The sequence below is a fragment of the Pseudorca crassidens genome, chromosome 2 (assembly GCF_039906515.1).
Source record: "Pseudorca crassidens isolate mPseCra1 chromosome 2, mPseCra1.hap1, whole genome shotgun sequence".
NCBI classification, from domain to species: domain Eukaryota; kingdom Metazoa; phylum Chordata; class Mammalia; order Artiodactyla; family Delphinidae; genus Pseudorca; species Pseudorca crassidens.
Window position 1 is genome coordinate 153,057 of NC_090297.1, and position 25,157 is coordinate 178,213.

Genomic DNA, 25,157 nt, shown 5'->3' on the forward strand with positions numbered 1-25,157 from the left:
CATTCGGCCCCCCAGGAGATGCGGGGCCCCGAAAGGGGAGAGGGGTGCTTCTTGAACGAGTTGAGGTGGGCGGAAGGTCCAGGAGGTTTCTTGGGGATAGGCGGCGGGCGGGGCCCGGGGGGCTTCCTGGAGGAGGAGGCGGGCGGAGCGCCGAAACATTGGGAGGATTCGCGCGCTACGCGGCGCCCCCGAAACCTCGGGGGAGCGCGGGAGGCGGAGCGGGCGGCGCCGAGAAACAGCGGCTGCGGGCAAGCGGCGGGAGCGAGGAACGCAGAGCCTGCCGCCACCGCCGAGCAGCCCTCCAGCCGTTCGGCGTCCGCTTGTCCGAGCGTCCTCCGCGGATCGGCGGCGGGCCGGCGGCCGAACCCATGCAGCCGCGCAGCGAGCGCCCGGCCGGCAGGACGCAAAGTCCAGAGCACGGCAGCCCGGGGCCCGCGCCCGAGGCGCCGCCGCCGCCGCCGCAGCCGGCAGCGTGAGTGGGCCGGGGGCCTGGGGACCGTGACTGGCCAGGGCCGAGGAGGAGGGGGGAAGGAGGGAGGGAGGGGCGCGCCGACCCTGGCAGGCTGCCGGGAGGGGGCGACCTCGTGCCCCGCAGGCTCGGCCCTACCGCGGAGGGTCCAGGTCCCCTGCGTTACCCGCGCACACATTCGGCGCGGGGCAGGGCGTCCCGAGGAGTCTGCTCCCGGAGGCTCTGTCCCCTCCCACCGCCCTTGAATTCCGGCTGCGCCGTTCAAAGACTCGGGCGGCCTGTCTGAATGATGGGGGGTTGGCGGTCAAGAGAGGTCACACTTGCTGGTCGGTGTAGGGGTCTGCTTCAGTGCCACCGGTCAGTACGGACCGGTTTCACCTCGTGCACTTCCCTCATGCCCTGCCCGTGCCGAGAACACCGGACTCTGATGGGGGCACGGGAAGGGTTGCCAGCGATGGACAGAGAGCCTAGTCGCGAGGAGGGTCTAGAGAGCCGGGTTCTTCACGGAGGCCCCCGGGCGGAGGGAAGTGTGGTGCTTGATTTGAGCAGGGGTCGCGGCAGAGGAAGATGTACAGGTTCAATGACGGACCGGGGTCTGCCGTGGGATCCGACCTCACTCTGGTAGCAGGTTGGAGCAGAGTCTAGTTGGGCTCCCTGGATGCGAGGGAGCAGAGTGCGGTAGCGCCTGGAGAGCAGGGGAGGTCCCGAGGGGAGTGGGTCCTTGATGGAAACCTGGTTCGCGCTGCTGGGGGCGGGTGGCCTCCTGGGTGCCCAGGCCCTGCCCAGGGTCTCAGGGGTGGGTGAGCAGCTCCCTGCAGAGCACACCGTGACCAGGCACTGCCCACCTACAGCCCCGAGGCAGAGCGTGCCCGGCCCCGGCAGGCCCGGCCCACGGGCCCCATGGAGGGTGCAGTGCAGCTGCTGAGCCGCGAGGGCCACACCGTATCCCACAACTCCAAGCGGCACTACCACGATGCCTTCGTGGCCATGAGCCGCATGCGGCAGCGCGGCCTCCTGTGTGACATCGTCTTGCACGTGGCTGCTAAGGAGATCCGGGCACACAAGGTGGTGCTGGCCTCCTGCAGCCCCTACTTCCACGCCATGTTCACAAGCAAGTACTGCCCCATCGGGTCCGGGCACTTGGGGGACTCTGCAGCTCTTCCAAGGTGGGGACCAGCCTGACCTGCTGTCCCCACAGATGAGATGAGTGAGAGCCGTCAGACGCATGTGACGCTGCACGATATCGACCCTCAGGCCTTGGACCAGCTGGTGCAGTTTGCGTACACGGCCGAGATCGTGGTGGGGGAAGGCAACGTGCAGGTGAGGTTGCCTCACCTCTCATGTCCTGTACCGCTACCGTGCTTGTGCCTCTGCTCTCCCCACGCCCCCAGCATCCCCTGTACTGCTGCCACCCCTTCAGTCCTCACGTCCATTTCTCTGTCCCTGCTCCCCTGGCCCTCTCTCCCACCTTGCCCCATAGACTCTGCTCCCGGCCGCCAGCCTTCTGCAGCTGAATGGGGTCCGTGATGCCTGCTGCAAGTTCCTGCTGAGTCAGCTCGACCCCTCCAACTGTCTGGGCATCCGGGGCTTCGCCGACACACACTCGTGCAGTGACCTGCTCAAGGCGGCACACAGGTACGTGCTGCAGCACTTCGTGGACGTGGCCAAGACTGAGGAGTTCATGCTGTTGCCGCTGAAGCAGGTAACGTGGCAGCTGGAGCACAGCCTGGACCTTGACTCGGACCCCAACCCTGACCCAATTGCCAGACCCCAGTACCAGCCTTGGCCCCCCGGCCCCCATCATCTGGGCCCATAAGACCTGGTCTTTTGCCCCTTAGTCTTTATCTCCAGTCTCTGACTGACGTTCCAACCCCGCCACCCATCCCCTGGGAACCCCCCACCCCCATTTTCTAACCCCACACAAGCTATCACCATTGATACCTGACACTCTCCTCTTCTGATTACACACCTGCCCACAGTCTCCCGTGCCTGGTTCCGTACTCCCAGGACTGCTCTGGAGCTAGGCCCCTGGGAACTGGGTCTGTGACTCCTGACCCTGCTTGGGTCTTCCTCCTAGGAACACTGGGCCCCCTTGGACTCTCCCTCCCAGGCACCTTCAGGGCTCCATGGGTCCCCAAGCCCCTCCCCAGATCTCAGGTCTGAGGGTCCCCACCCCCAGGTGCTGGAACTGGTTTCTAGCGACAGCCTGAACGTGCCTTCAGAGGAGGACGTCTACCGTGCCGTCCTGAGTTGGGTCAAGCACGACGTGGATACCCGGAGGCAGCACGTTCCTCGGGTGAGGCCAGGCGCTGGGGGGCCTGCGGTGCGTGGGAGGGGATGCAGTGACTGAGGATCAGGCGTGCCTGGGCCCTTCTGTGTCCAGAGATCCCACAGGGGTGATGCAGGCATGTGTCTTGAGGAGGGTCCAGGACACATGAGCAGGCCCGACCATAGCAGGCGTGCTACCACACCCCAGCTGATGAAGTGTGTACGCCTGCCCCTGCTGAGCCGGGACTTCCTGCTGGGCCACGTGGACGCCGAGAGCCTGGTGCGGCACCACCCAGACTGCAAGGACCTACTCATTGAGGCCCTCAAGTTCCACCTGCTGCCCGAGCAGAGGGGCGTCCTGGGCAGCAGCCGCACCCGGCCCCGGCGCTGTGAGGGCGCTGGCCCTGTGCTCTTCGCTGTGGGTACGCCCACCCGTCCCGTCCGGTCCCCCATCCCTGCCCTACGCCCTGTGTCCCTACCCACAAGCCCAGCACAAGCCCCCCCACCCCGTGCCGAGGCCATCCTGCGCTCACCCCACACCTGCTCTTCCATCCACCGCGGTGTGACCTGCTCACCAGTCACTGGCCCCACTTGCCCTTGGAGCCTCCAGGCCCTCAGCCTCGGGCTGTGCTAGAGCCTCCTAGCCCACTGTGTCCCTGGCCCCTTGTCCTGCCCCATCACCTCCCCCTGCCTAGGTGGTGGGAGCCTGTTCGCCATCCACGGCGACTGTGAAGCGTACGACACACGCGCTGACCGCTGGCATGTGGTGGCCTCGATGTCCGCGCGCCGGGCCCGGGTGGGCGTGGCGGCAGTCGGGAACCGGCTGTATGCTGTGGGCGGGTAAGAGTGGGGGCTGGGCTCGGGTCAGGGGCTTGGCATGTGCCCACTGGGCCAACCCTGACCGGCAGCGAACCCCTCCCCTAGTTACGATGGGACTTCAGACCTGGCCACCGTAGAGTCTTACGACCCTGTGACCAACACCTGGCAGCCTGAGGTGTCCATGGGCACAAGGCGCAGCTGCCTGGGTGTGGCTGCCCTGCACGGGCTCCTGTATGCAGCCGGTGGCTACGATGGGGCCTCTTGCCTCAACAGGTAGTGGCTGGGGTCAGGGCCGGGTGGCCTTTCAGGGTTGGCTTAGCAGGTGTGGCTGCACCAGGACCGCAGAGGTCCTGCCTGAGGGGAACCAAGGGGGACCCTGCCTGAGTCAGGTCACCAGGGTCCCCTGTGCCTCTTCATCTGGGCTAGCCCAGTGGCCCCTTCTTTCCTCTCTGGCATCCTTCCCACCAGGCCAGGGGCTGGGCCCAGGTGGACACTCGCCCAGCATTATCCAGGTAGCCTGTGGCCTGTGTCCACCTAGCAGGCCCTGCTTCCTGCTCCAGTGGGACTCTGGGGTCAGCCTCCGTGACTGCCTAGCACAGAATTTTAGTCATTCCTCGGGGGAGGGCAGGTCGTGGGGCCGGGACTGCCTTTCTGCCACTGCTCAAGGTCAGCAGCCGTCCTGGTGTCTACAGTGCCGAGCGCTACGACCCCCTGACGGGAACATGGACGTCGATCGCCGCCATGAGCACCCGGAGGCGATATGTGCGCGTGGCCATGCTCGGTGGGTGACTGCTTTGCATAGCTCCCACCCCAGGGACCCCCGCACACAGCAGGTGCACCATGGGTGTGTTGACTCTCTGCAGATGGGAACCTGTATGCCGTGGGCGGTTATGACAGCTCGTCACACCTGGCCACCGTGGAGAAGTATGAGCCCCAGGTGCGAAACACCCCAATCACACATTCCCCTCCCCAGAGCTACTTCGGGCCATCACTCTCTGGCCACCCCCATCCCCCGGAGGGTCATCCCTTTACGTCCACCCTGTCCCACAGACATCCCACCCTGGACTAGAGTCCTGCACGTGGAGACGGAGGGAGGCTGGTAGTGGGTCTGCCCCCAGCCCGTCCCTCCACCGCAGGTGAGCTCCTGGACGCCCGTGGCCTCCATGCTGAGCCGGCGCAGCTCCGCGGGTGTGGCGGTGCTGGAGGGGGCCCTCTACGTGGCTGGTGGCAATGACGGCACCAGCTGCCTCAACTCTGTGGAGAGATACAGCCCCAAGGCGGGTGCCTGGGAGAGTGTGGCGCCCATGAACATCCGAAGGTGTGCTGGCCCCCACACCTGTCACCACCACAGCGGTCTGCACCCCCGACCCCGACAGATGTGTCCCAGGCTCTCACCCCTGCGCGGCGTGTGCCCCCACCTCCTTCCCAAGTCTCTCCCTCCAGGGCCCCGCCCCCACTGCTCCAAGGCTCCGCCCCCATCATGCCAAGGCCCCGCCTCACCGGCTCATTTCCCCCTCCCATCCGTCCCGCCCCCATGATACCTCCCAAGGCCCCGCCCCCTGAGGCTCCTCATGTCTACCGCCCCAGACCCGGCCCTGCGCCCTCCTCACCCCCAGCCTCGCCCCTTACCTCTCCCTGTCCGCCCTGCCGGCAGGAGCACACACGACCTGGTGTCCATGGATGGCTGGCTGTACGCCGTAGGGGGCAACGATGGCAGTTCCAGCCTCAACTCCATTGAGAAGTACAACCCGAGGACCAACAAGTGGGTGGCCGCGTCCTGCATGTTCACGCGGCGCAGCAGCGTGGGCGTGGCAGTGCTCGAGCTGCTCAACTTCCCGCCGCCCTCTTCGCCCACGCTGTCCGTGTCGTCCACCAGCCTCTGACCCGTGGTGCGGCTGCGCAGAGACCCGCCCGCGGCCTCCCACGTGCCTTAAGCCCCCTGGGCCCAGCGCCTGCCTCCCCTGCGCGTGGGGCGGGGCTCGGCCCCCACCAGGAACGTCCGGGGCCGTCTGTCTAGTCTCCGCGCGTCTAGGCCGCGGCTTTCTGTGTTCCTTCCTCGGTGTTTGTTTGTGTGTGCCGTTTATTTATTCACTCGTTTATTTATTGACTGGTGGTGAGCAGGCTGCAGCTGCCAGTCTCTCCGTTTACTTTTAAAGTGTCCTGTCTCTGGGACCAGGCTGCCCTCCTGGGTGTCCTCCCACCGTGCTAGGGGCACTGGGGAGCGACAGGGTGGACACTGGCGTTGCCCGTGGGTAAGGGGCCAACTTGGACTCTCTAGACCTGGAGGGACCGAGGGGTGATGCAGAGCACTTATGGGGGGGGACTTTCTGAGCAGGTGCAGACCCCCAGCCTGAGCTGTGCACACCTCCTTGCTTCGCCCAGCCAGGCACACTCCCGGCGGGGGCGGGCACAAATCGGGCTTCCTTCCCGTGGCTGTGGTGTCATTTCTGGATCCTGCACTGAGCTGGGCACACGTGCACCGCAGGCCGCATACAGCAATATGAGCCCCTTGAACAATAAACACATTTCCTGGGCTCTGCGGGCCTGTGGCTGAGTGTCCATCTCTGTCTTCCAGGGTCCCGCCTGGGGTGACCAGGAGGGCCTGGGGTGGCTATGCGGCTGGGCCGAGATGCTGTGTTGGCACCTGGGGGCTTGGAGGCCGCACCATCACATCCAGGGGCAGGGCTGTGGTGGCCGGTGTGTTAACTCCTGGCTATGCGTGGCATTCCCCCTCACCATGGCTGTCCCAGGCGCACCTGGGAGGGTCATGACCTCCCTCCTGGATTCTGGTTAAGCCTTGGGGACCCTGACCTTGATCTGGGGTGAGGATTGGACTGAGGCAAGAGAGGAGGCTGCGGGAGGGTCCTGGCTTCCCCTGACCCAGTTGCAAATTCCTGCTTCAACAGCTGAGAGTCAGCACACAGCCCCCTGCAGTCACTGGTGACTCAGCAACAGGCATTTCGGTGGAAACAGGATGTGTGCTCACACGGTGGGGAGGTCTGGAAGGGGATGCCTGGGCTCACGGAGCTCCAGCTCTAGGCACCCCCAGTCTGATGCAATCACAGTCTGGCCTGTGGGCCCCCTCCTGTACAGACTGGGGACTCTTCACTGGGCGGTGAGAGGAGGGGAGCCTTCCCTGCCCCCCGCTGGCTGGCGTGTGTGGAGGACCCCAGGCAGGGAACTGAAAGGCTCAGCTCAGCCTCAGGTGGGGGCCAGGTCCCTCCCAGAAAGGCTCCGCCTCCCCGGCCCTTGGGTACAGGGCAGGCTGCCCCAGAGCCCCGCCCCAGGAGGTGGGGCAGGAGGCTCGGGACAGAGGGACCCAGACCTGTCGACCTGCTCTACTCGGGCCGGCTGCCACCGCTGCCCATGGGGAACAGCCACTGTGTCCCTCAGGCCCCTAGGAGGCTCCGAGCCTCCTTTTCCAGAAAGCCCTCGCTGAAGGGAAATAGGTGAGGCGGGGCAGGGTACAGCCGCGGCCACTCGGTCACAGGATCTCCCTCAATCTGCCTCGGGGGCCAGGCTGTGAGCACCCCTTCCCTTGTTCCCAGAGAGGACGGCGCCCGGAAGCTGGTCGGCCTGTTTGGCACCGAGGCCAGTCCGGATGGGGACACCACTGCCGACAAGATCTTCCACTTCATCCCTGGAACGGTGAGCAGCCGGCCAGTGAGCCCTGGCTCGAGGGGGCGTGGCAGTGGTGGTCTGCGTGTGACCGCGCGTGTGTGTCCTGCCTGTGCTGGGCCCGGGGTCTTCCCCGTCGGACCAGGGGAGTCAAGTCCACGGCACAGGGAGGAAGTAGGTGCAGCCCTGCCCTGGGAAGCTCATCGGCCGAAAGTCTGAGCAGAGTGAAACTGAGGCCCGGCCCTGAGTCAGTGGGGCGGTGGGGCGGGGCCTCCACGCCTCGCCACGTGCCAGCCCTGCCTGGGGGCCCTGGTGTCCGCCCCCCGCCCCGGGCCCGGGCCCAGGACAGCGTGTCTGGGCACGTTGGAGCTGGACGAGCACGCGTGTCTTGGCTGCTGCCGTGTGGGCACGGGTGTCAGGCTGGTGACAGGGCCATGAACCGCCACGCCCCCCTGTCACTCCGAGAGTTAGGGGCTTCGGGTGCACAGTGAGCCGGCCTCCCCCCTACCCTCGGCCCCGGTTTCTCCAAGGGGTGTCCCTTCAGTGTCCACCGCTGCCTCATCCCACAGCAGCCCCTGCGCCCCGCCCCCAGGCCCTGCCACAGGGACATGGCTCCCAAGCGCACGGCAGGCCACCCCGAGCTGAATGCCACCCCCAAGCCCCCGCCCAGCTGGCCGAGGGGGAGAGACACCCGCCCTTTAACCCAGCATGGCAAGGGGCGGGGCAAGGCTCTGCTGTGTGCAGAGGCCCTGGGGTGTGAGGGAAGTGACCCCCCAGGTCCTTGCCCCAGACACAGCTGCCCTGCGCCCCTCGGTCCTCACAACAGCTGGTGTGGGCTCCCAAGCCAGCTTCCCAAGTGTCCCCGTCGGGCTGTCCCCTCTCCTCCTCCCTGGGGTGTCCTGGGCTCCCTGTGGCCAAGTGCTGGCTTCAGAGACCAGGCTGCCTCAGAGGAGTGGACAGAGCACTTCCGACAAGTCCCAGGCGGCATCCCTCTGTGTGGCCGCATCTCACACCACAGCTCCCTCTGTCCAGGCCCCGCCTGGGCCGGGACATGGCAGCTGGAGAGGGGACCCGGCTTGCTGAACCTCTGGGAGTGGGGCCGGGGGAGGAGCCAGCGCTCCGCGAGCCCTGCCCGGGTGTGGGTTCTACACCCACACGAGAGCCTGCCCAGCCACGGCCCCAGGGCTGAGCCCAGGCCACAGGGCCAGCTGCGTGGCCCTTCCTGCGCTGTGGCCTGTTTTGCATGGGTCCCGTCCGGCATCATTCCCCGCACTGGGTGTGGGTGCAGGAGGCCCCACCCAAAGGCAGGGACGCCAGCAAGCTGTGAGTCTGTCTGTTCACATTCCTGGGCTTGTCCAAGGGGTGCCTCAGCTTGGTCAGGGCGCAGCAGCCCCTGCCAGCTCCCCAGCACGCCCTGATCCCAGACCTCAGCCCCTCCAGCCCCAGTTCGGCGCCCGTCCCAATCTGACTCCATTCTGACAGTCAAGCCCCTGTTTATAGAGGAGTCTCTGTGTGCCAGGGTCAGCTGTTGGTGGGCGCTCACCCTCCCTGTCTTCAGCAGACAGACATGGAGCCCCCAGCACACTCCAGGCCCGTCCTAGGCCCTGGCCCAGCAACGGGCCCCATTCTCGTACCGTTCTCACCCCATGACCGAGCCAGGTGATAAAACAAAGAAGTAAAAGACAGAGTAAGCCAGACATGGCCAGCGCTGAGCAGAAACGTACAGGAGGACCAATGCGCGGGGGTCAGTGAGGCTAAAATGTTGGAAGGGCACCCGGACAGGGGCTCACAGAGAAGGGGGTCTGAGCCAGGCTCTGGATGGGGTGAGAAGGGGCTGGGCTGAGTGGTCCGAGCTGAGTGGTCCAGGCAGAGGGGGCAGCAAGGCCGAGCTCCTGAGACAGGCACGTGCCTGATGTGAGGGGAGAGGACCGCTTGGTCATTGTCAGGACCTTGGCCTCCGCTGAGAGGGAGATTGGGCGCGGGTGGCAGTGTGCTGGTGGCTTGAAATGGGCTGTGACGGGAGTACTTACACCAGGGAAATTGGCAAATACTACAAATCAGCCCCCCTCTTTCTTGGTAGAACCAAGTTTTAAAATGTTAGTAGGCAACCCTGAGGTGTGGGAGGGATTCGAGTATCGTCTCACCTGGACACCTGAAAACCCTTCTGACCAACAAGTCTTGGGAGGTTGAATAACCAAAATGAGGGAACACGGTTAGGAAATAACGAAGCTAAGGTTGTATCTGCGTTGAACTGAAACCTCGACGACTCCAAGACTAGCGCACAGAGTTCTGTGACCAGCATGGAGGCTGTGTGTGTGTGTGTGTGTGTGTGTGTGTGTATGTGTGTCTGTGTGTCTGTGTGTGTGTGCTGCGTTGTTTGCATGTGAAGAGGCTGTGAGTGTGGACAGGGTTCTGTACACACGTGTGATGCTGTGTGCGCCTTCTTAACCTGTGTATTGTGAGACTGGGGGCCAGGGCTGCTGGCCGCTGGTCAGGCCCCCTCGCCTGAGCTCTGCCCCCACCCCAGAGCATCCCGAGCCTGGAGAGCCAGCAAGAAAACCTGGAGCAGCCTTTCCTGAGTGTGTTCAAGGCAGGGCAGCGGAGGGCGCCCGTGAGGAGCCTGGGCACGGTTGTGCACTACACCAAGGTCCAGCTGCGTTTCCAGCACAGCCAGGTGGGGGCCGGGCTGGGAGGGGCATGCTTGAGGGCCACCCCGGGGCCTGCCCCCAGCCCTCAGACCCTGGCCCCACTCTCCCCCAGGACATCAGCGACTGCTACCTGGAGCTCTTCCCCTCCCACCTCTACTTCCAGGCCCATGGTTCCGAAGGACTCATTTTCCAGGTGAGGGGACATGGGCAGCGGAGGAGCTGGGGGAGAGGGAGAGAGCAGCCCCTTGGGGGGCACGCGGCCCAGTCCTGCTGGGCCCAGTCCCCCAGCCCTTCCCTCCCGCTGTGCTCTGGCAGGGGCTGTTACCACTGATGGAGCTGAGTGTCTGCCCGCTCGAGGGATCCAGAGAGCATGCCTTCCAGATCACAGGTGCGCAGGGGCACGGGGGTGCTGCCTGTGCTGACCTGGCCCCCAGGAGGGCGAGAGCACTAAGGCTGCTCAGTGAACCTGGCCGTCGACCGGCCCCAGGACCCGGGCGGGGCTCGGAGCACGTTGAGGGGTCCTGGCCTTTCCTCCGATGGGCACACATGCGTCTGCCGGGCTGGGGCGGAGGGCAGTGGGTCGGGGGCCTCCAGAGCTGTGCGTGTGGTCATCAGTGGCTCCCCCCAACCCTTGAGGAGCCTTTCTTGTGGCCGCTGGCCTAGCCTACTCTGCCCCTCTCCCGCAGGCCCGCTGCCCGCCCCCCTTCTCGTGCTCTGCCCCAGCCAGGCCGAGCTGGACCGCTGGCTCTACCACCTGGAGAAGCAGATAGCCCTCGTGGGAGGGGTGCCGCGCCGCCACCCAGCACCGCCGCAGGTCAGTGCTGGGAACCCCACGCCCCTTTCCATCCCCACTCTCCTCCTGCCCTTGAACCCCCTCTCCCAGGGCCCCCCTGAGAACGAGCTCCCCTGGACTCTGCAGCGCAGGCTGACCCCGCTGCGGACGGCATCAGGGCTCCAGGTGGTGGGCACCGCCATCTGCGCCTCGAGGGTCAAGCTGCAGCATCTGCCCTCACAGGTGGGTGGGGGGCGCAGAGGTGGAGGAGGTGGGGGAGGGGTGCAGGCGGCAGGTGGGGGCCCTGGGTGTGTGCCGGTGGAGCCCCTACTCTGCTCTGTGGCCCCTCACAGGAGCAGTGGGACCGGCTCCTGGTCCTGTACCCGACCTCCCTGGCCATATTCTCCGAGGAAGCAGATGGGCTTTGCTTTAAGGTGGGTCCCTCCCCACTGTGGACCCGCCCCAGGGACGCACCCTCTGCGTGGGGGTGGGAGGGGGCAGCAGCTCAGGAGGAACCTGTATTTCGGGGCCTGTTGGGACAGATAGCACTGGCCCCACCCACCCAGCCCGCTGCCCTGGTCAGTCTGGTCTTAGCCTGACGTGGGCAAGGAAGGTGGGTGCCCTGCCTCAGCATCCCGTGTCATCCTAGAGGGTCCTCAGGCACCAGCAGACCCATCACCTGGGGTGGGTGGTGTGGGGGCCCCTAGTGCCCCTAAAAGGGGCCTATACCTCTGAGCAGGCATCTTCCTGGTGCCTGAGGCCTATGCGTGTGCGTGTGCACGTGTGGGCCCGGGCGTGGGTGTGAAGGGCTTTCGGGGCCAGAGCGAGTGTCACGTGCATCAGGGTACTACATTCTACTCTGGGGGTGATCATGGCTTTCAGTCACTGAGAAACACACAGAGGGCTTTCTCGGAATCCCTTCCCACCCACCCCCATCTTAGCGGGTGGCCCAGGGGACCAGTCCCCGACCAGTCCTGTGTCGGCCACTGGCTGGCGAAGGCCCCACCTGGAGACCGGGGGTGAAGGCACCCCCCAAGGACAGACGGGGAGTGCCTGGCCTCCCACGGGGTGTCGGCCTTGGACCTGCCTTGCCCTCTGCCCGGCGTCCGAGTGCCCACCCAGCTCGGGAGGACAAGACGGGGCAGTGGGCACAAGGGTTGCTCCCCCTAACTAAGGCCTCGTCCCCCATGGATGCCCCGCAGGGGGAGCTCCCGCTCAGCGCCATCCACATCAACCTGAACGAGACGGAGAAACAGATCCGCTCTTTCCTGATCGAAGGTGGGCAGAGGCCAGGCCTGGGAGAGAGGGTGTGAGCCTAGCGCGCACCCAGCTCTGCACCGGGGCTTTGCAGGGGGCACCCTGCCCGCCAGGCCCCCTCACGGCATCTGTGTGCCAGGCCGTCTCATCAACACCATCCGTGTGGTGTGCGCCAGCTACGAGGATTATGGCCACTGGCTGCTCTGCCTGCAGTCGGCCTGCCGCGGGGACAGGACCTCCCCACTGCCCGGCCCCGAGAGCTTCCCGGGGCTGCGGGTGCCCCCACAGGTGAGGAGTCAGCAGGGGAGGTGCCGCTGGGCAGCGGTGAAACAGGAGGGTGGTTGGGCCTGGGCCCGGGGCGGTGGGGGGAGGGGCCCTGCCATCCGGCTCACCCTTACCCACCGCCGGCTGCCCAGGCTGTGGGCAGTGGCCGAGGCTCACTCTCCTCTGACGGACGGACCAGCTGGGACTCGGGGTGCCCAGCACACGCCTCCAACCATACCAGCCACTCCACGCCTGAGTCCACTGGAGGCTGCCCTGCCCGGCCCGCACCAGTGAGTATCTGGGGGGAAACGGGCAGAGGAAGGGGGCGGGGGACACTGCGGCGAGTTTGTGTTGGGGACACCACTGCAAGTAGGGCCCTAGTTCTTCAGGGGAGGGGACTCAGACCGGAGGGGCTCTGTGTAGTCTCAGAGGGGTATGTGGGAGAGGGCCCCGGGGAACATTCTGGAAGGCCCTTGGTCCCCACAGGAGCAAGCCAGCCCTGGCTGCACCAGCGTCGGTGGGCACAAGGCAAAGCTGAGACGGGCCGGCAGCAACCGATCACCCAGGAGCAAGGCCCAGGGCGAGGGGCCCGGCCCAGCCACCCCACTGCACCTGGACCTGACCAAGGTGGGCCCAGCACGCTGACCCCGGCTCCAGGCATGGCTCTCCCTCCCGCCCTCCATCTCCCCGGCCTCCTCGGTCCTGGAGCCACCCAGAGGCTTCTTGCACAGAGAAGGGAGGGCTTGGACACTTCCAGCTCCAGCGGTTCTGTCCTGTTTCTTGCCTGTAGTTGAGGCTGGAGGATGGCCCTGAGGCCCCAGACCATTCTCTGGAGACACCGCACTCCCCGCTCTACGCTGACCCCTACACACCACCTGCCACTTCCCGCCGCAGGGTCACAGACATCCAGGACCTGGACAAGGTCAGTCCCCTGCTGGGTGACAGAAAGAGCTGGACGTGGCCACAGCCTGAGGTTGAGAGGGTGCCTGAAGCCTGAGATCTGCTCAGGCTGCCACGGGAAGCTAAGGGGGTTTCTGGGGCAGGGGCCCCTCAGCTGCACGGAGGTCCCAGCCCAGGGCCTCAGTCACCAACGCTCTCCTGACAGTTCCTCAGTGCGATGCAGAGCTCACTCGGACCTGAGCCCTCGAGCCCATTCCCCTTTGGCCCCGTGTCCGTGCCTGTCTCTGACCCCAGCTCTGGATTCTCCGGCCCCCACTTGCTCTCCGAGAAGGGAGTCCCGCAGGCCCGAGCCTCTCAGCGGCATCGCGGGTCCATCAAGGGCCGGGGGTCCCGGCCCCCAGGCTCCCCTCAGCTTGTGAGTAGCAGCCCCCACCCCGGGCAAGGGGTTCTGCAGCCGGGGGTGGAGAGGAGACCGCATGGGGCCTGCTGGGACCCTGAGGGAGCAGGAGAGACGGAAACGGGGGAAGGGAGGATGGGCGGAGACCAAGGACGGGAGCAGCGGCAGTAAGGGGGTGGGGGCAAGAGGAAAGGTGGGGGTGGGGTCCGGCAGGTCCCTGAGCTGGCCGCCAAGCCGGTCCGAGGGCCCATCCCTCAGACTTGTCGTTGGGGTCCCCAGGTCTCTCCTGCGAGGGAAGTTGCGCCCGAGCCCCCGCCACCTCCCCCAGGTGAGTGAGGGCCCTGCCTTTTCCTGGGAAAGCTCTGGGTGTTGCTTCCTGAAAGCACATGCACCTCTGCCCTCCCCACCAGACGGCCGCCCCCCAAGGAGCTCCAACAGTGCCCGGGACAAAGCTCTGTCACCTTCCCACCAGCGGTGGCCTCGAGGAGCAGCTGAGGCTGAAGGCGGACTCGTGCAGTGGATCTGATGGCCACCAGGAGGCTGCTTCTCGGGACCACCTGCCTGCATCGACCCTGCAGGAGGGGCTGAAGCAGGACCTGGGGCTTTTTAGTGGGGCCACAGGCACCCAGTATCGAGTCAGGGTCTGACCCCAGCAGGTGGAGGGGGCCTCCAGAGCCCTGAGTTACCCTGGGCTCTTGAGGGGTCAGGAGGGCCTCATCCTCAGGACACCTTGGCCAAGGTGACTGGACGCCCAGAGGGGCCAAACCCCGGCCTGCCTCTCAGGGAAGGAATGAGGGAGGGGACTCGGGGTAGGGGCTTCAGCTGGGAGAGGGGGGGATGGCACAGGTGTAAAGGTCAGAGGGCTGAGAAGGTCAGTTAGCGAGAGTCAGAGTATGTGAGGCCAGAGGGCACAGGGTCTGAGACATCACAAGCAGAAGGCAGGAAGGTGGCCTGGGCGCGTGTGAGCGTGAAGGTCGGGAGAAACCGGCAAGAGACTAAACAAGAAAGAAAGAGATTTTATTGGTGCCGTGTGTCCACGCGTTCTGTCCTGAGCAGCAGGAGTCTCCTGCGTCCTGGGGACCCTGTATGTGCTGCCTCGTAGCTGGACGCCCCCCCAGCGCCTAGTCTGGCAGCCCCCTTGCTCCACTACTGCCCGCACCCTGTCCACCTTCCTGTGTCACCTCCGGCTCCTGTCAGCTCTGGGCGAACCCAGGTGTCCCGTCCCTCCACCTGATACCCTTGCCTTCTGCCTCTGCACCTCCTCCAGGGCTCCCCAGAGGAGGGGCTCCAGGCTCTGCCCTACAGACCCCCAGCCTGCAGGGCCCCTCTGGGTACCTGCTCAGCATCTCGGGCGGGAGCCGAGGAGGCCTTGACCACAGACCCCTGGGGTTCAGGGGTTAGAGAGGCCTCAGAGGCCTCCAGCGGCCCAGCCCACTTATAAACAGGGCAGAGGGTCCCTGGGACGCCAGCCCCCAGCCTCAAGGCCCTCTGCCCAGATCTCCAGCTGGGGCCTCGCTGCTGCTCCGAAGCCCCATCATGCCCCTCCCTCCAACAGGATAACCACATAGGATTAGGACTCCAGTTAACTCTGGCTTCAGATAAACCACAAATAATTCCTTAGCATAAGTAGGTCTCAAACTACTCCAGCTTCGATGGACACCTTGTGTTTTTTGTTGCTAATCTGGCACCTTACTAACGCCCAGCTCCCTGCTTGGCCTACCCTCCCAGCCTTCCAGAATCTCCCCACTCCCAAGTGTGGAACACAGCCTCGGCCTCGGCCACTGGCTGGACCCTCGGGTGGAGTCCAAGAGAGCCAGGACCAAGGACGCAGGCTCCTTCCTAGACGCCGCAGAACGCAAGGGTCAAAGGGCGAGGCCTGAGGGCAGCACCTCATCCTGAGCACCTGTGGACATTTCCTCATCCTGCGTCTTCCTGGGCGGAGCCTGGGTCTTAGGAGCTGGGGCTGCGGCGGCCCCGCCCCACCTGCCAGCGGAAGTACCGGATGGCGGAGATGGTGCCGATGTTGGCCAGCAGAACTGCAGGAGAAGTACAAGACCTCCTGAGTGCCGGCTCCATTCCGGCCCGGTCCCCACCCTCCATCCACACGGCGGGGTTCTCAAAGGATGGGAGGAGGCCAGCGGGGCGAGAGTGGGTCAGCAACGCAGGAGACCCGTCAGGAGAGACACCTGCGCCTCCCCATGTGCCCCTCACCCCTGCTGGCCCAGCAGCTGGGACACTACCACTGCCCCTCCCTTTGGCTTCTAGACACCAGACCCCCGCCCCCCGGGCCCACAAACCTGTTTTCCAGGCATCTGGGGCATGCAGGTCTGATGTTCTCACAGCCCAGGTAGCGAAGGCTACAAACACCAGGCACATGTCATTCTGGCTGAAGGTAAACGAGGTGAGGGGACCCCGGGGTACCCCTAGGAAAGAGAAGCATGTCCTGAGCTCCTGCCGTTGTCCCACTCAGACGCACCTGCCCTGGGACATGTCTCTCCTGGCCATGTCTGTCCTGAGACATGTCTGTCTTGAGTCACATCCTCCCCGTGATACAGGATAGCGTGTGGCATAGTTGAGTCAGGCTGACTTGGGCGAGTACGTCTGGAGCACAGTTTCCTGGTTTGTAAAATACCGTCCAGGGGGAATGCGAGCCTGCTCTGGCAGGCGGCATGGCCTGAGCTGGAGCTGCCCCAACGCCTGCCTGCTACAGGCTGGGGGCAGGCACTGCTGCTGCCTGGGCCTGAACACAGGGCGACAGTCAGTGTGGAGCCAAAGTCCTGCTCGACTGGGGCTGCCCCACCTGGACCGGGTCCTGGGGTGGCCAGGAGCTGGTCCTTCCTGCCCAGATCATCCCTGAGGGCCCCACCAGCTCGCAACCCAGGGTCCTGGCTTGCCCCTCCCCAGTGGCCCTCTTGGCCCAACTCCCTGGACAGTGTGTACCCAGGTCCTGGACAGGCCATGGGGTCCCCGCAACACACACCTGCTTGCCTGATGGCCGGGGCAAGCTGCTTCGCTGAGGCTGGGCTGGGCCCTGGTGGGGTGCCGGTCCCCACGTCCCAGGGGACTGACCTGGGGGGCTCCGTGGCCTGCATCTGGAGAAGCACAGCCGGCCCCAGCATGCCCCCTGACACGTCCTCCCCGAGGAAGTGTTCGTAGGCCTCGGGGATGGAGATGGGTGTGGGATCTCCTGGTGGAGGGGCCGGCACAGGCTCAGCCTGGAGGGGTGGGGCCTGGGAGTGGCCTTCCTGGTGCCTCGACCTCTGGGTTTGGCCATCTTGGAAGAAGAACTCGCACATGTCCGGCCACTGGACTTCGGCCAGAGCCTGGCTAGCCTCTGCTTCCTCCTCAGTGTCTTCATCCTCTTCCTCGATGGTGTCACAAAGGAAGAACTCATAGGCTTCTGGGAGGGTCACCGCAAAGGAGCAGCTGCGCCCAGGCCCCGCTGAGGCAGAGGGGGCAGGGGGAGGCAGGTGCTTCGGGATCCGAGGCTGGGGGGTCCGGGGCCCAACTGCCACAGTGTCCCAGGCTCCAGATGCCCTGCGGCCCCCAGCTGCTGTCCTGGGGGCTGTGGCTGGGAAGGCTGGGCCTGAGGCCTCTCCTGACCCTGGCTCCTCGGGGCTGGGCACAGCCATGGAGAATCGCACTTTCTTCTTCTTGGGGGCTTGGATAGGGCCTAGCGGGGGCTCCCCAGTGCGGTGTCCAGGGGCACCTGCTGAGGGCTCCCCTCTGAGCTTCTGTCGGCCCCCCTCTGGAGACCGAATAGGGCTCAAACCCAGCTTGGCCACTGGGGCAACCTCCAGCTCCGCCACGTCAGGCCCAGCCTCGGGGATGGGAGCAGGTGTAGACACACCCACATCAGACCCAGCCTCAGAAACCAGGTGAGGCAGAGCTGTACGGGGAATAGCCTTCGAGACAGGCGTAGATGAACCCACCTCCAGCTGGACCCCTGGACCCGGCACAAGCAGGTCCACATCCAGTCTAGGCTCGGAGGCAGGTGTAGACAGAGGCTCATCGGGCTGAGGCTCGGAGGGGGGTGTGGACAAAGCCACGTCTGGCTTAGCCATTGTGACACCTGCAGAAGCCTCCAGGTCAAGCGTGGATGTAGTGCGTGGCTCAGTTCTGAGGGTCATTCCGATTAGGTCTGTACCCTGCTCAGTGGTAGGGACAGATGTAGACAGATCCACACCTGGCCCTCGCCTGGCCACCTGCTCAGGGGCTTCTGGAGACTCTGGCCCCAGCTCGATCTGCCCAGCTCCTGCTGTCTGCCCTGTGGTCCCCACCCGGAGGCCCTTCCCCCTGGACCCAGCCAGGCCAAGGCCGTCCTCTGCCCCGGCCTCAGTGAGCAGTAGGGAGCCCAGCTGGGTGGGAGCAGGGCCTGGGTCACCCAAGCGCCCACCCGCCTTGGTGCCTGCAGCCCGCCTCTTCTTCTGGCTGGGGCTGCGCAGCGGGGCTCCAGGGCTGCCAGGGGGCCTCTGGGGGGCAGCGCTGCAGCCGGTGGAATCGGGGCTCCGAGCGGGCTCACCCGTGAGAGTAGGGGCAAGACCCCGGGGGGCTGCCCCCTGCAGAAGCCTCTCCCTCTCGGCTCTGGAAGACACTGGCCCCGGGAGGGATGAGCCCTGGACCAGAGGGGCAGCACCAGGGCTGAGGGACGGCTGAACTTCTGGCCGCACGGACACGCTGGGCGTCTGCTGACCGGCCTCCGGGGCCAGCACGGGCTCACACCAAGACCTGCTGACCAGCTGCCGGGCGGGTACCTTCTCCCCCTCAGAGCCAGGCCGGTCACTCCCCCTGGGAGCCAGCTGCCCCTCAGGAAGGGGCAGGGGCCCTGGGGGGCTGCTGCCACTGCTGTCCCTTTGGTCAGTGTCACTGGACAAGAGCTCATGCCCAGAGGCCAGGCCGGCCCGCGGGAGGCCACACTCTGCGGCAGCGGCTGAAAACTCAGCCCGGTCCTGGCCGCTCAGCTGGACGCTGCACTGGAAGCTCTCCATTCTGGGTCAGCAGAGGCACGTGAACCACAGACCAGGCTCTTCATGGGCCCAGGCCCGGGGCCCTGGCCGGCACACACTGCCCACACCCCACCTGCCCCCTGGCTGCTCCCTGGCTCAGGGGCCAGCACTCCATCTCCGTCCTGAAAGAAAGCAGAACAAACAGAATCCAGAGGGAAGCTGTGCTGATCTCAAACCTGATGGCTTCCTGGAGCTAGAACATCCGAAACCCACCTTCCGTGCTCCCAAACTGACTGCAAATGATAACGTTACAGTGACGTATTGCTGCAGTCCTGCATTCAGGTTAGTGAAGTTCACTAAAGAATAGGGTTCCTCATGTTTGAGTTTTCATCCCCAGGAGGAGCTTTCCTCCACAACGTTATGCATTTTCTGTCCAGCTGGGTCAGCCTCCAGCTTTCCTGCAGAGGTGTTGGTACCGAGGCCAACTCTATATACCAAAGCCCATTTCAAGGACCACCCACCAGGGCTCAGTTTACCTGGGCGACAGTCAGCGCCGGACTATCCCAACATGCCTCAGAGGAGCCGCAGTGTCCAGCAGGTGACCAGTCTTTGGTGATGACCTTCCACCGGCCTTGGCTGGGACAGACTGCTGGGCTTCCTCTGAGCTTACCAAGGTCAAGCTAGTGCTGGCCAGAGCCCTCTCAGGGGTCATCAGGGCGAGCCTGGCTCTGCCCCTGCCTGGGCAGGAGGTCCCACAACAGAAATGAGCCTCCTGATTCCCACCAGCCCCCCCGGGGCCATCCTCAGTGTCTGTGCCCCTGACCAGATCTGCCCAGCCGGCAGAGGTCCCCTCCCCGCGTCTCAGTGAACTAAGGCAACCCTACCTGGCTGACACCCCCTAACCTCTCAGCCCCCTGCAGGGGGCTGCCCTTTGGGCCTTGGTCAGCTGCCACTGGACCCAGGGCGGTGGGAGGTCACTCTGGCCAGGCAAGTCCTGAGATGGAGGTGCCTTGAGACCAGGGCACTGCGGCTTCCTGACCCCGCTGCACCTCGTCCTCCCCTCTGGTCCTAGGGGAGGTCCCAGTGGGGGCTGTCTGCCTTGGGACCCCTTAGGGTGGGAATGAGGGGCTGACAGTACTGTACCTGGGACCCCACAGCCAGCCGGGGCAGCGGAGCTGGGCATCCAAGCTGCCTGTCCCAGAGCAGCATGGTGCAGGGCTCGCCACGCAGGCCCCACCCCCATTGCCCAAAATACCACAGCTCCGCAGTCACATGTCTCCTGCCAGGCGGCAGGGTACAGGCCACAAATAGATGGCATTTGAGGGGCTGCCAGCTACGTGAGGGACGCCTTCCTGGTCAGGGCAGATGCCAGTTAGAGAACGCTGACCAGCAGTCAGGCCCACAGGCCCTCCCTTTCCTAAGCTGAAGGCTACCCTGCTGCCCGTCCTGGCCGAAGGCTGCCCTTTCCTCCTCAAGTGGCCCCGCCCACTGTGAAAACTCAGCCCTCCCCACTCCTCCTGTCACCTCACCTGCCGGCAGCCCCCCAAGACCAGCACCTCTCCCGACCTAGGCTCCTGCAAGCAGGGCCCAAGGCGGGGGGTGGCAGTGCAGTCTCTCTCTCCAGGAACAGGGGTCTGGTCCTGCCACCTGCAGGTCACCAGGAGGAGCCGGGCAGGAGGCATGGCCTCTGAGAACAGCCCCTTACAGGCATCACCCTGCCCAGTGCCCTGAGCACTTTTCCAAAATGTGTCCATCCTGAGAGGGATGCCAGGAGGATCCTCCTTCACAGTTGAGCTTGGTAAGGCACAGAGAGGGTGAGTGAGTTGTCCATAGCCACACAGCTAGTAAGTGGCAGAGTTGGGCCCCAAAGGCCCTGCTCAGAGCCATCCTGCCCTCGAGGCTGGTGTTGCCTATCCCCAGCCTGGTCATTGTGACACACACCCCTCCCGCTGGGGACAGAGGAGGGAGTAGGGGGGTTGGACAGCAAACATTGAAACTAACAGGTAAATAGGATCATTTCTGACAGCAACACATCTTAAGAAGGACCTAGAGTGGAGAGGAGGGTGGCCTCTGAGGAGGGTCCAGGGGATTGAGACTGGGCAGGTGGGGACCACGACAGCCGAGGCTTCGAGTGGAGGAGGCCGAGTCACCCCGGAAGAGCGAGGTCGGGTAATGTTCTCGGCCACCCTGGGTGGGCAAGCCTGGTCTGGGGTCTCTCCTCGCTGCCTCTGTGTGTTGGGAAAACCCAGGTTTCCCTCCTATGTCTCTCCTGTGAGTCTCCTTTACTGGTCGCCAAAAGTGTGTGTGGGGGGGGGTGTCCCACGCCAGGCAATTCGGTGACACTAGCGGTGTGTCTGACAGGTTAACTCAATTCTGATAATATCTGGAGATGCTTAGGGGCTCAGTCCCACAGACTGCCCCCAACTTCAGACGCCAATGGCAAGGAGCAGGTCCCCAGGTCACCCACCACTTCTGTCCGACTTGGCTACAGATGTGAGCTTCCCACGACCCATTGCCCCTTGGATTAAATTAATTTGCCAGAGAACTCAGGGAGACATTCACTAACGCTCACCAGTTCATTATAAAAGGGTAGGATGAAGGATGCAGATGAGGGTCCAGGTTGGGAGATGGGCAGGGCTTCGTGGGAAGGAGCGTGGACGCAGCTCCACCCACCTCCAGCGCTCGGGATTTTGTGGAGGCTTCTTCACACAGCCATGATCGATTTAACCCCATTTTCAGCCCCTCTCCTTTCTCAAGAGGATGGGGGCGGGGCTGAAAGTTCCACGCTTCTCATCAGGCTTGGTCTTTCCGGTGAGCAGCCCCCACAGGAGCCTCATTAGAACAAAAGATGCTCCTGTGCTCTCAGCAGGAAATTTCCAGGTTCAGGCACTCTGTGCTGGAACGGGGCAGAGACCAGTACCCATGCTCTCTGCCTTCTAATCCCACAGTCCTCTTCCCCGTTCCTCCTCAGGCTCTGGACTCGGTGGCTAAGGCTGTGTTGGTCAACTTCGCCGCTGAGGGTGGTCCACGTGTGATCCGTGCATCGCTTTCCCGTGGATGGAGATTTGGGTCATTTCCAGTTTGCAGCTATTCCCAGTGATGCTATGAACATTCTGGAACATTTCTTTTGGCGGTCTTGGAGAGTTGTGGGGTCAGAGGTGTTTGTCCAGCTCTAGAGGACACTGCCCAACAGTTTTCCGGGGTGGCTGCGCCCACACTGCCTACGGCCTGTCACCACCTGGCGCAGCACTTTCCTTAAGAATGAAGGTACTGGCCATTGTCATCTTCTTTTTAAATATTTATTTGGCTGCACCAGGTCTTTAGTTGCGGCAGTCAGGATCTTCGTTGCAGCGTGTGGGATCTAGTTCCCTGACCAGGGATCGAACCCCTGGACCCCTGCATTGGGAGCGCAGAGTCTTAACCGCTGGACCACCAAGGAAGTCCCCACTGGCATCCTCCTTTGTGAAGATGTGTGTCTCTTCAGTGCTTCTGCCTCTTTTCTATGCCTTTTTCTTATTGATCTGTAGGAGTTTGTTACCCATTCTGGGTAAAGATTCTGTTTTGAATATTTGTACTATGAATATCTCCCCCCCATCTCAACTTTTCAATCTCTTAACAGTGCCTTTTGATGAACAGAAGTTTTAAATTTTAACATAGTCCAAATTATCAACAATTTTCTTTATGCTTATCACTGTTTCTGTCTTTTTTTATTAATTAATTCATTATTCTTGGCCGCGTTGGGTCTTTGTTGCTGCGCGCGGGCTTTTCTCTAGTTGTGGTGAGCGGGGGCTACTCTTCGTTGCGGTGCGCGGGCTTCTCATTGCGGTGGCTTCTCTTGTTGCGGAGCACGGGCTCTAGAGCGCAGGCTCAGTAGTTGTGGCTCGTGGTCCCAGTTGCTCCACGGCATGTGGGATCTTCCGGGACCAGGGCTCGAACCCGTGTGCTCTGCACTGGCAGGTGGATTCTTAACCACTGAGCCACCAGGGAAGCCCTGCTTCTGTCTTTTTACAGAACTCTTTGCCTGCCCCAAAAAGTCATGAAGATTTCACCATGTCCTTCCACGTTTTTAGAACTTCATCGTTTTACCTTTCTCACTGGGACTACAACCCACATGGTACTGATTTTCGTGGATGGTGGGTGATGGGGGTCCTGTCACACCTTTTTGTTTCTGTGTGGACACCAGTTGGCCCAGCGCCACATCACGACTCCGTGGCGCACACGTGTGTGTCTGTCTGTCTACAGAGCCACAGCAGCAGAGCCCCCCCATGGACTTCCCAGACAGAGGAAGCTTGGAGGGTTTGGGGCAGGGGCTTTTCTACAGTTGCCATGGCTGCCCTGGAAGAAGGCAGTACAGGACCCGAGGGGAGGCTGTGGGGAGGGCGCGGTGTACCTGGTTCCTTCTGAAGAGCAGCTGTGGCTGGAGTTACCCGAGGCGTCCCCTCTCTCTCCTCGCCCCCCAATCATGGGTCTCCTCGTGGGAAGGGCTCTGGAGCACACGGGCATCTGCGCGCTTCTGACCCAGCTCCGCGCTGGGGGCCTTAAGTCTCTGTGGAGGCTCGTGAGCGGGTGCAGACGGACGGGCTGGAGGAGCCGCCGGGGAGTGGCGTTGCCGGGCACGCGGCCTGCGGTACCGCCGGAAGCCACCAGCGGGCGAGCAGGCTCCACCGGAAGTTGGCAGAGCAGAGCCGTCGGCGCCTGGCTCTGCGAGGGCGGTGTGTTTGGGGGCGCCAGGGCCCCTTCCCGAAGCCACTTAGCCCGCTTTGAGCCCTTGACCCTGAGACATAAGCCCTCAAAAATAAGAGCCGACTTTCAACGAGCAGCTATTACACGCCCGGCAGTCTTAAATGCCTTACATAGATTACAGGCTTTTTACTTTTCATTTTTTAATAGTTTACTGATGTATAATTTAATATGATAAACTCCACATATTTAAAGTGTAAAGTTAGCTAAGTTTTGACATGTGTAGTCACCCGGGAAGCCATCACCACACTCCCATCATCCCAAGGGTTCCTGTGCCCTTTCTGACGCCGCCTTCTGCCCAGGCAGCCACGTGGGCCTTCCTTCCCTTCTGTCACTGCAGTTGGGTGGCACCGTCCAGAACTTCATGTAGATGGGATCATACAGTAGGCACTCGTTGGTATAGTACAAAAGAGTGCAGTATGACTGTCTTCTGTCACTGAGCATAATTATTTTGAGATTCGTCTATGCCACTGTGTATGCCAATAGTTATTTTTATAATTAATAAGTAGTGTCCCATTGTTGGACATGCCAAGATTTGTTTATCCATTCACCTGTTGATGGACATTTGGGGCTATGTTACAAACATTTGTGTTTAAGTCTTTGTGTGAACACGTGCTTGCATTTCTCTTGGGTAAACTGTTTTCCGGCGTGGTTACCATTTTTTCATCCCCACCAGGAGTTCCTGAGAGTTCCAGTTGCTCCATGTCCACACCAGCACTAGGTCTGGTCAGACCTTTTTTTTTTTTTTTTTAAGCAGAGGTCTTCTTAGAAGCCCATATGATTTAAATTTATTTATTTATTTATGGCTGTGTTGGGTCTTAATGTCTGTGCGAGGACTTTCTCTAGTTGTGGCAAGCGGGGGGCCACTCTTCATCGCAGTGTGCGGGCCTCTCACTATTGCGGCCTCTCTTGTTGCGGAGCACAGGCTCCAGACGCGCAGGCTCAGTAGTTGTGCCTCACGGGCCCAATTGCTCCGCGGCATACGGGATCTTCCCAGACCAGGGCTCGAACCCGTGTCCCCTGCATTGGCAGGCAGATCCTCAATCACTGCGCCACCAGCAAAGCCCTGGTCAGACTTTTTAACTTTACCATTCTAGTAAATGGTTAGTACTGTCTCATTGTGGAGTTTTCTTGTTTTTTGTTTTTTTGCTTGCTTTTTTTTTTAAACGATTATTAAAGAGGGTATTTTATTTTATTTTATTTTATTTATTTATTTTTTTGCGGTACGCGGGCCTCTCACTGCTGTGGCCTCTCCCGTTGCGGAGCACAGGCTCCGGACGCACAGGCCCAGCGGCCATGGCTCACGGGCCCAGCCGCTCCACGGCACGCGGGACCTTCCCGGACCAGGGCATGAACCCGCGTCCCCTGCATCGGCAGGCGGACTCTCAACCACTGCACCACCAGGGAAGCCCCTTTATTTTATTTTTTAATTTTATTTATTTTTTTGGTTGTGCCAGGTCTTAGTTGTGGTAGGCGGGCTCCTTAGTTGCGGCTCACCAGCTCCCTAGTTGTGGCATGTGAACTCTTAGTTGCAGCATGCATATGGGATCTAGTTCCCTGACCAGGGATTGAACCCGGGCCCCCTGCATTGGGAGTGTGGAGTCTTCACCGCTCTGCCACCAGGGAAGTCCCTCATTGTGGTTTTAATTTGCATTTCCTTAATGACTAAAGTTGAGCATCTTTTCGTGTGTTTAAATGCATCCAGGAAATTCCCTGGTGGTCTAGTGGTTAGGACTTGGCGCCTTCACTGCCGAGGGCCTGGGTTTGATCCCTGGTCGGGGAACTGAGATCCCACAAGCCGCGTGGCAAAAAATTTTTTAATAAATATTTAAATTTAAATAAAAATTTAAAAATTTTTTTAAATTTAAATTTAAAAATTTAAATAAAAAATTAAATTTTAAATAAAAATATTTTAAATAAATAAATGCATCCATATATCTTCTTCCATGAAATAACTGATCAAATCTGCCCATTTTCGTCATTGGGTTACTTGTTTTCTTATTGTTGAGTCTTAAGAGTTCTTTATATATTCTTTACATAAGTTCTTCATCAGTTACGT

The 25,157-nt window shown here is 62.4% G+C and overlaps 3 protein-coding genes across 21 annotated transcripts; 2 read left to right on the forward strand and 1 right to left on the reverse strand.

Annotated features, from left to right (window-relative positions):
- The first annotated feature begins 214 nt into the window (after positions 1 to 214).
- On the forward strand, positions 215 to 6,095 carry KLHL17 (kelch like family member 17). 5 transcript variants are annotated; one of them, XM_067716368.1, is made up of 12 exons: positions 223 to 472; positions 1,321 to 1,580; positions 1,668 to 1,789; positions 1,950 to 2,171; positions 2,649 to 2,765; positions 2,853 to 3,159; positions 3,433 to 3,577; positions 3,662 to 3,829; positions 4,249 to 4,337; positions 4,420 to 4,493; positions 4,693 to 4,874; positions 5,211 to 6,095. In XM_067716368.1, the coding sequence occupies exons 1-12, from the start codon at positions 369 to 371 to the stop codon at positions 5,437 to 5,439; spliced, it is 2,019 nt and encodes a 672-aa protein (XP_067572469.1). In that variant the 5' UTR covers positions 223 to 368; the 3' UTR covers positions 5,440 to 6,095. The 5 variants fall into 5 exon arrangements, with proteins under 5 accessions (XP_067572503.1, XP_067572495.1, XP_067572487.1 ...); XM_067716376.1 differs by having other exon boundaries at positions 224 to 472; positions 2,946 to 3,159; XM_067716402.1 differs by lacking the exon at positions 5,211 to 6,095 and having other exon boundaries at positions 215 to 472; positions 4,185 to 4,337; positions 4,607 to 4,744.
- Positions 6,096 to 6,767: 672 nt separating this feature from the next.
- On the forward strand, positions 6,768 to 14,437 carry PLEKHN1 (pleckstrin homology domain containing N1). 6 transcript variants are annotated; one of them, XM_067716453.1, is made up of 16 exons: positions 6,768 to 7,005; positions 7,105 to 7,204; positions 9,702 to 9,848; positions 9,935 to 10,015; positions 10,138 to 10,210; positions 10,509 to 10,636; positions 10,706 to 10,837; positions 10,948 to 11,028; positions 11,797 to 11,872; positions 11,991 to 12,139; positions 12,268 to 12,405; positions 12,602 to 12,742; positions 12,906 to 13,037; positions 13,221 to 13,430; positions 13,692 to 13,740; positions 13,823 to 14,437. In XM_067716453.1, exons 1-16 carry the CDS (start codon positions 6,923 to 6,925, stop codon positions 13,936 to 13,938), a joined length of 1,836 nt encoding a protein of 611 aa, XP_067572554.1. In that variant the 5' UTR covers positions 6,768 to 6,922; the 3' UTR covers positions 13,939 to 14,437. The 6 variants fall into 6 exon arrangements, with proteins under 6 accessions (XP_067572554.1, XP_067572562.1, XP_067572534.1 ...); XM_067716461.1 differs by having other exon boundaries at positions 10,742 to 10,837; XM_067716433.1 differs by having other exon boundaries at positions 10,509 to 10,837.
- PERM1 (PPARGC1 and ESRR induced regulator, muscle 1) lies at positions 14,409 to 24,422 on the reverse strand. 10 transcript variants are annotated; one of them, XM_067716285.1, is made up of 4 exons: positions 19,502 to 24,422; positions 16,393 to 18,540; positions 15,889 to 16,152; positions 14,409 to 15,769 (listed from the first exon to the last, which is right to left on the reverse strand). In XM_067716285.1, the coding sequence occupies exons 2-4, from the start codon at positions 18,398 to 18,400 to the stop codon at positions 15,363 to 15,365; spliced, it is 2,679 nt and encodes an 892-aa protein (XP_067572386.1). In that variant the 5' UTR covers positions 18,401 to 18,540; positions 19,502 to 24,422; the 3' UTR covers positions 14,409 to 15,362. The 10 variants fall into 10 exon arrangements, with proteins under 10 accessions (XP_067572386.1, XP_067572397.1, XP_067572348.1 ...); XM_067716296.1 differs by having other exon boundaries at positions 16,393 to 18,816; XM_067716247.1 differs by having other exon boundaries at positions 16,393 to 19,096.
- Positions 24,423 to 25,157: the final 735 nt, after the last annotated feature.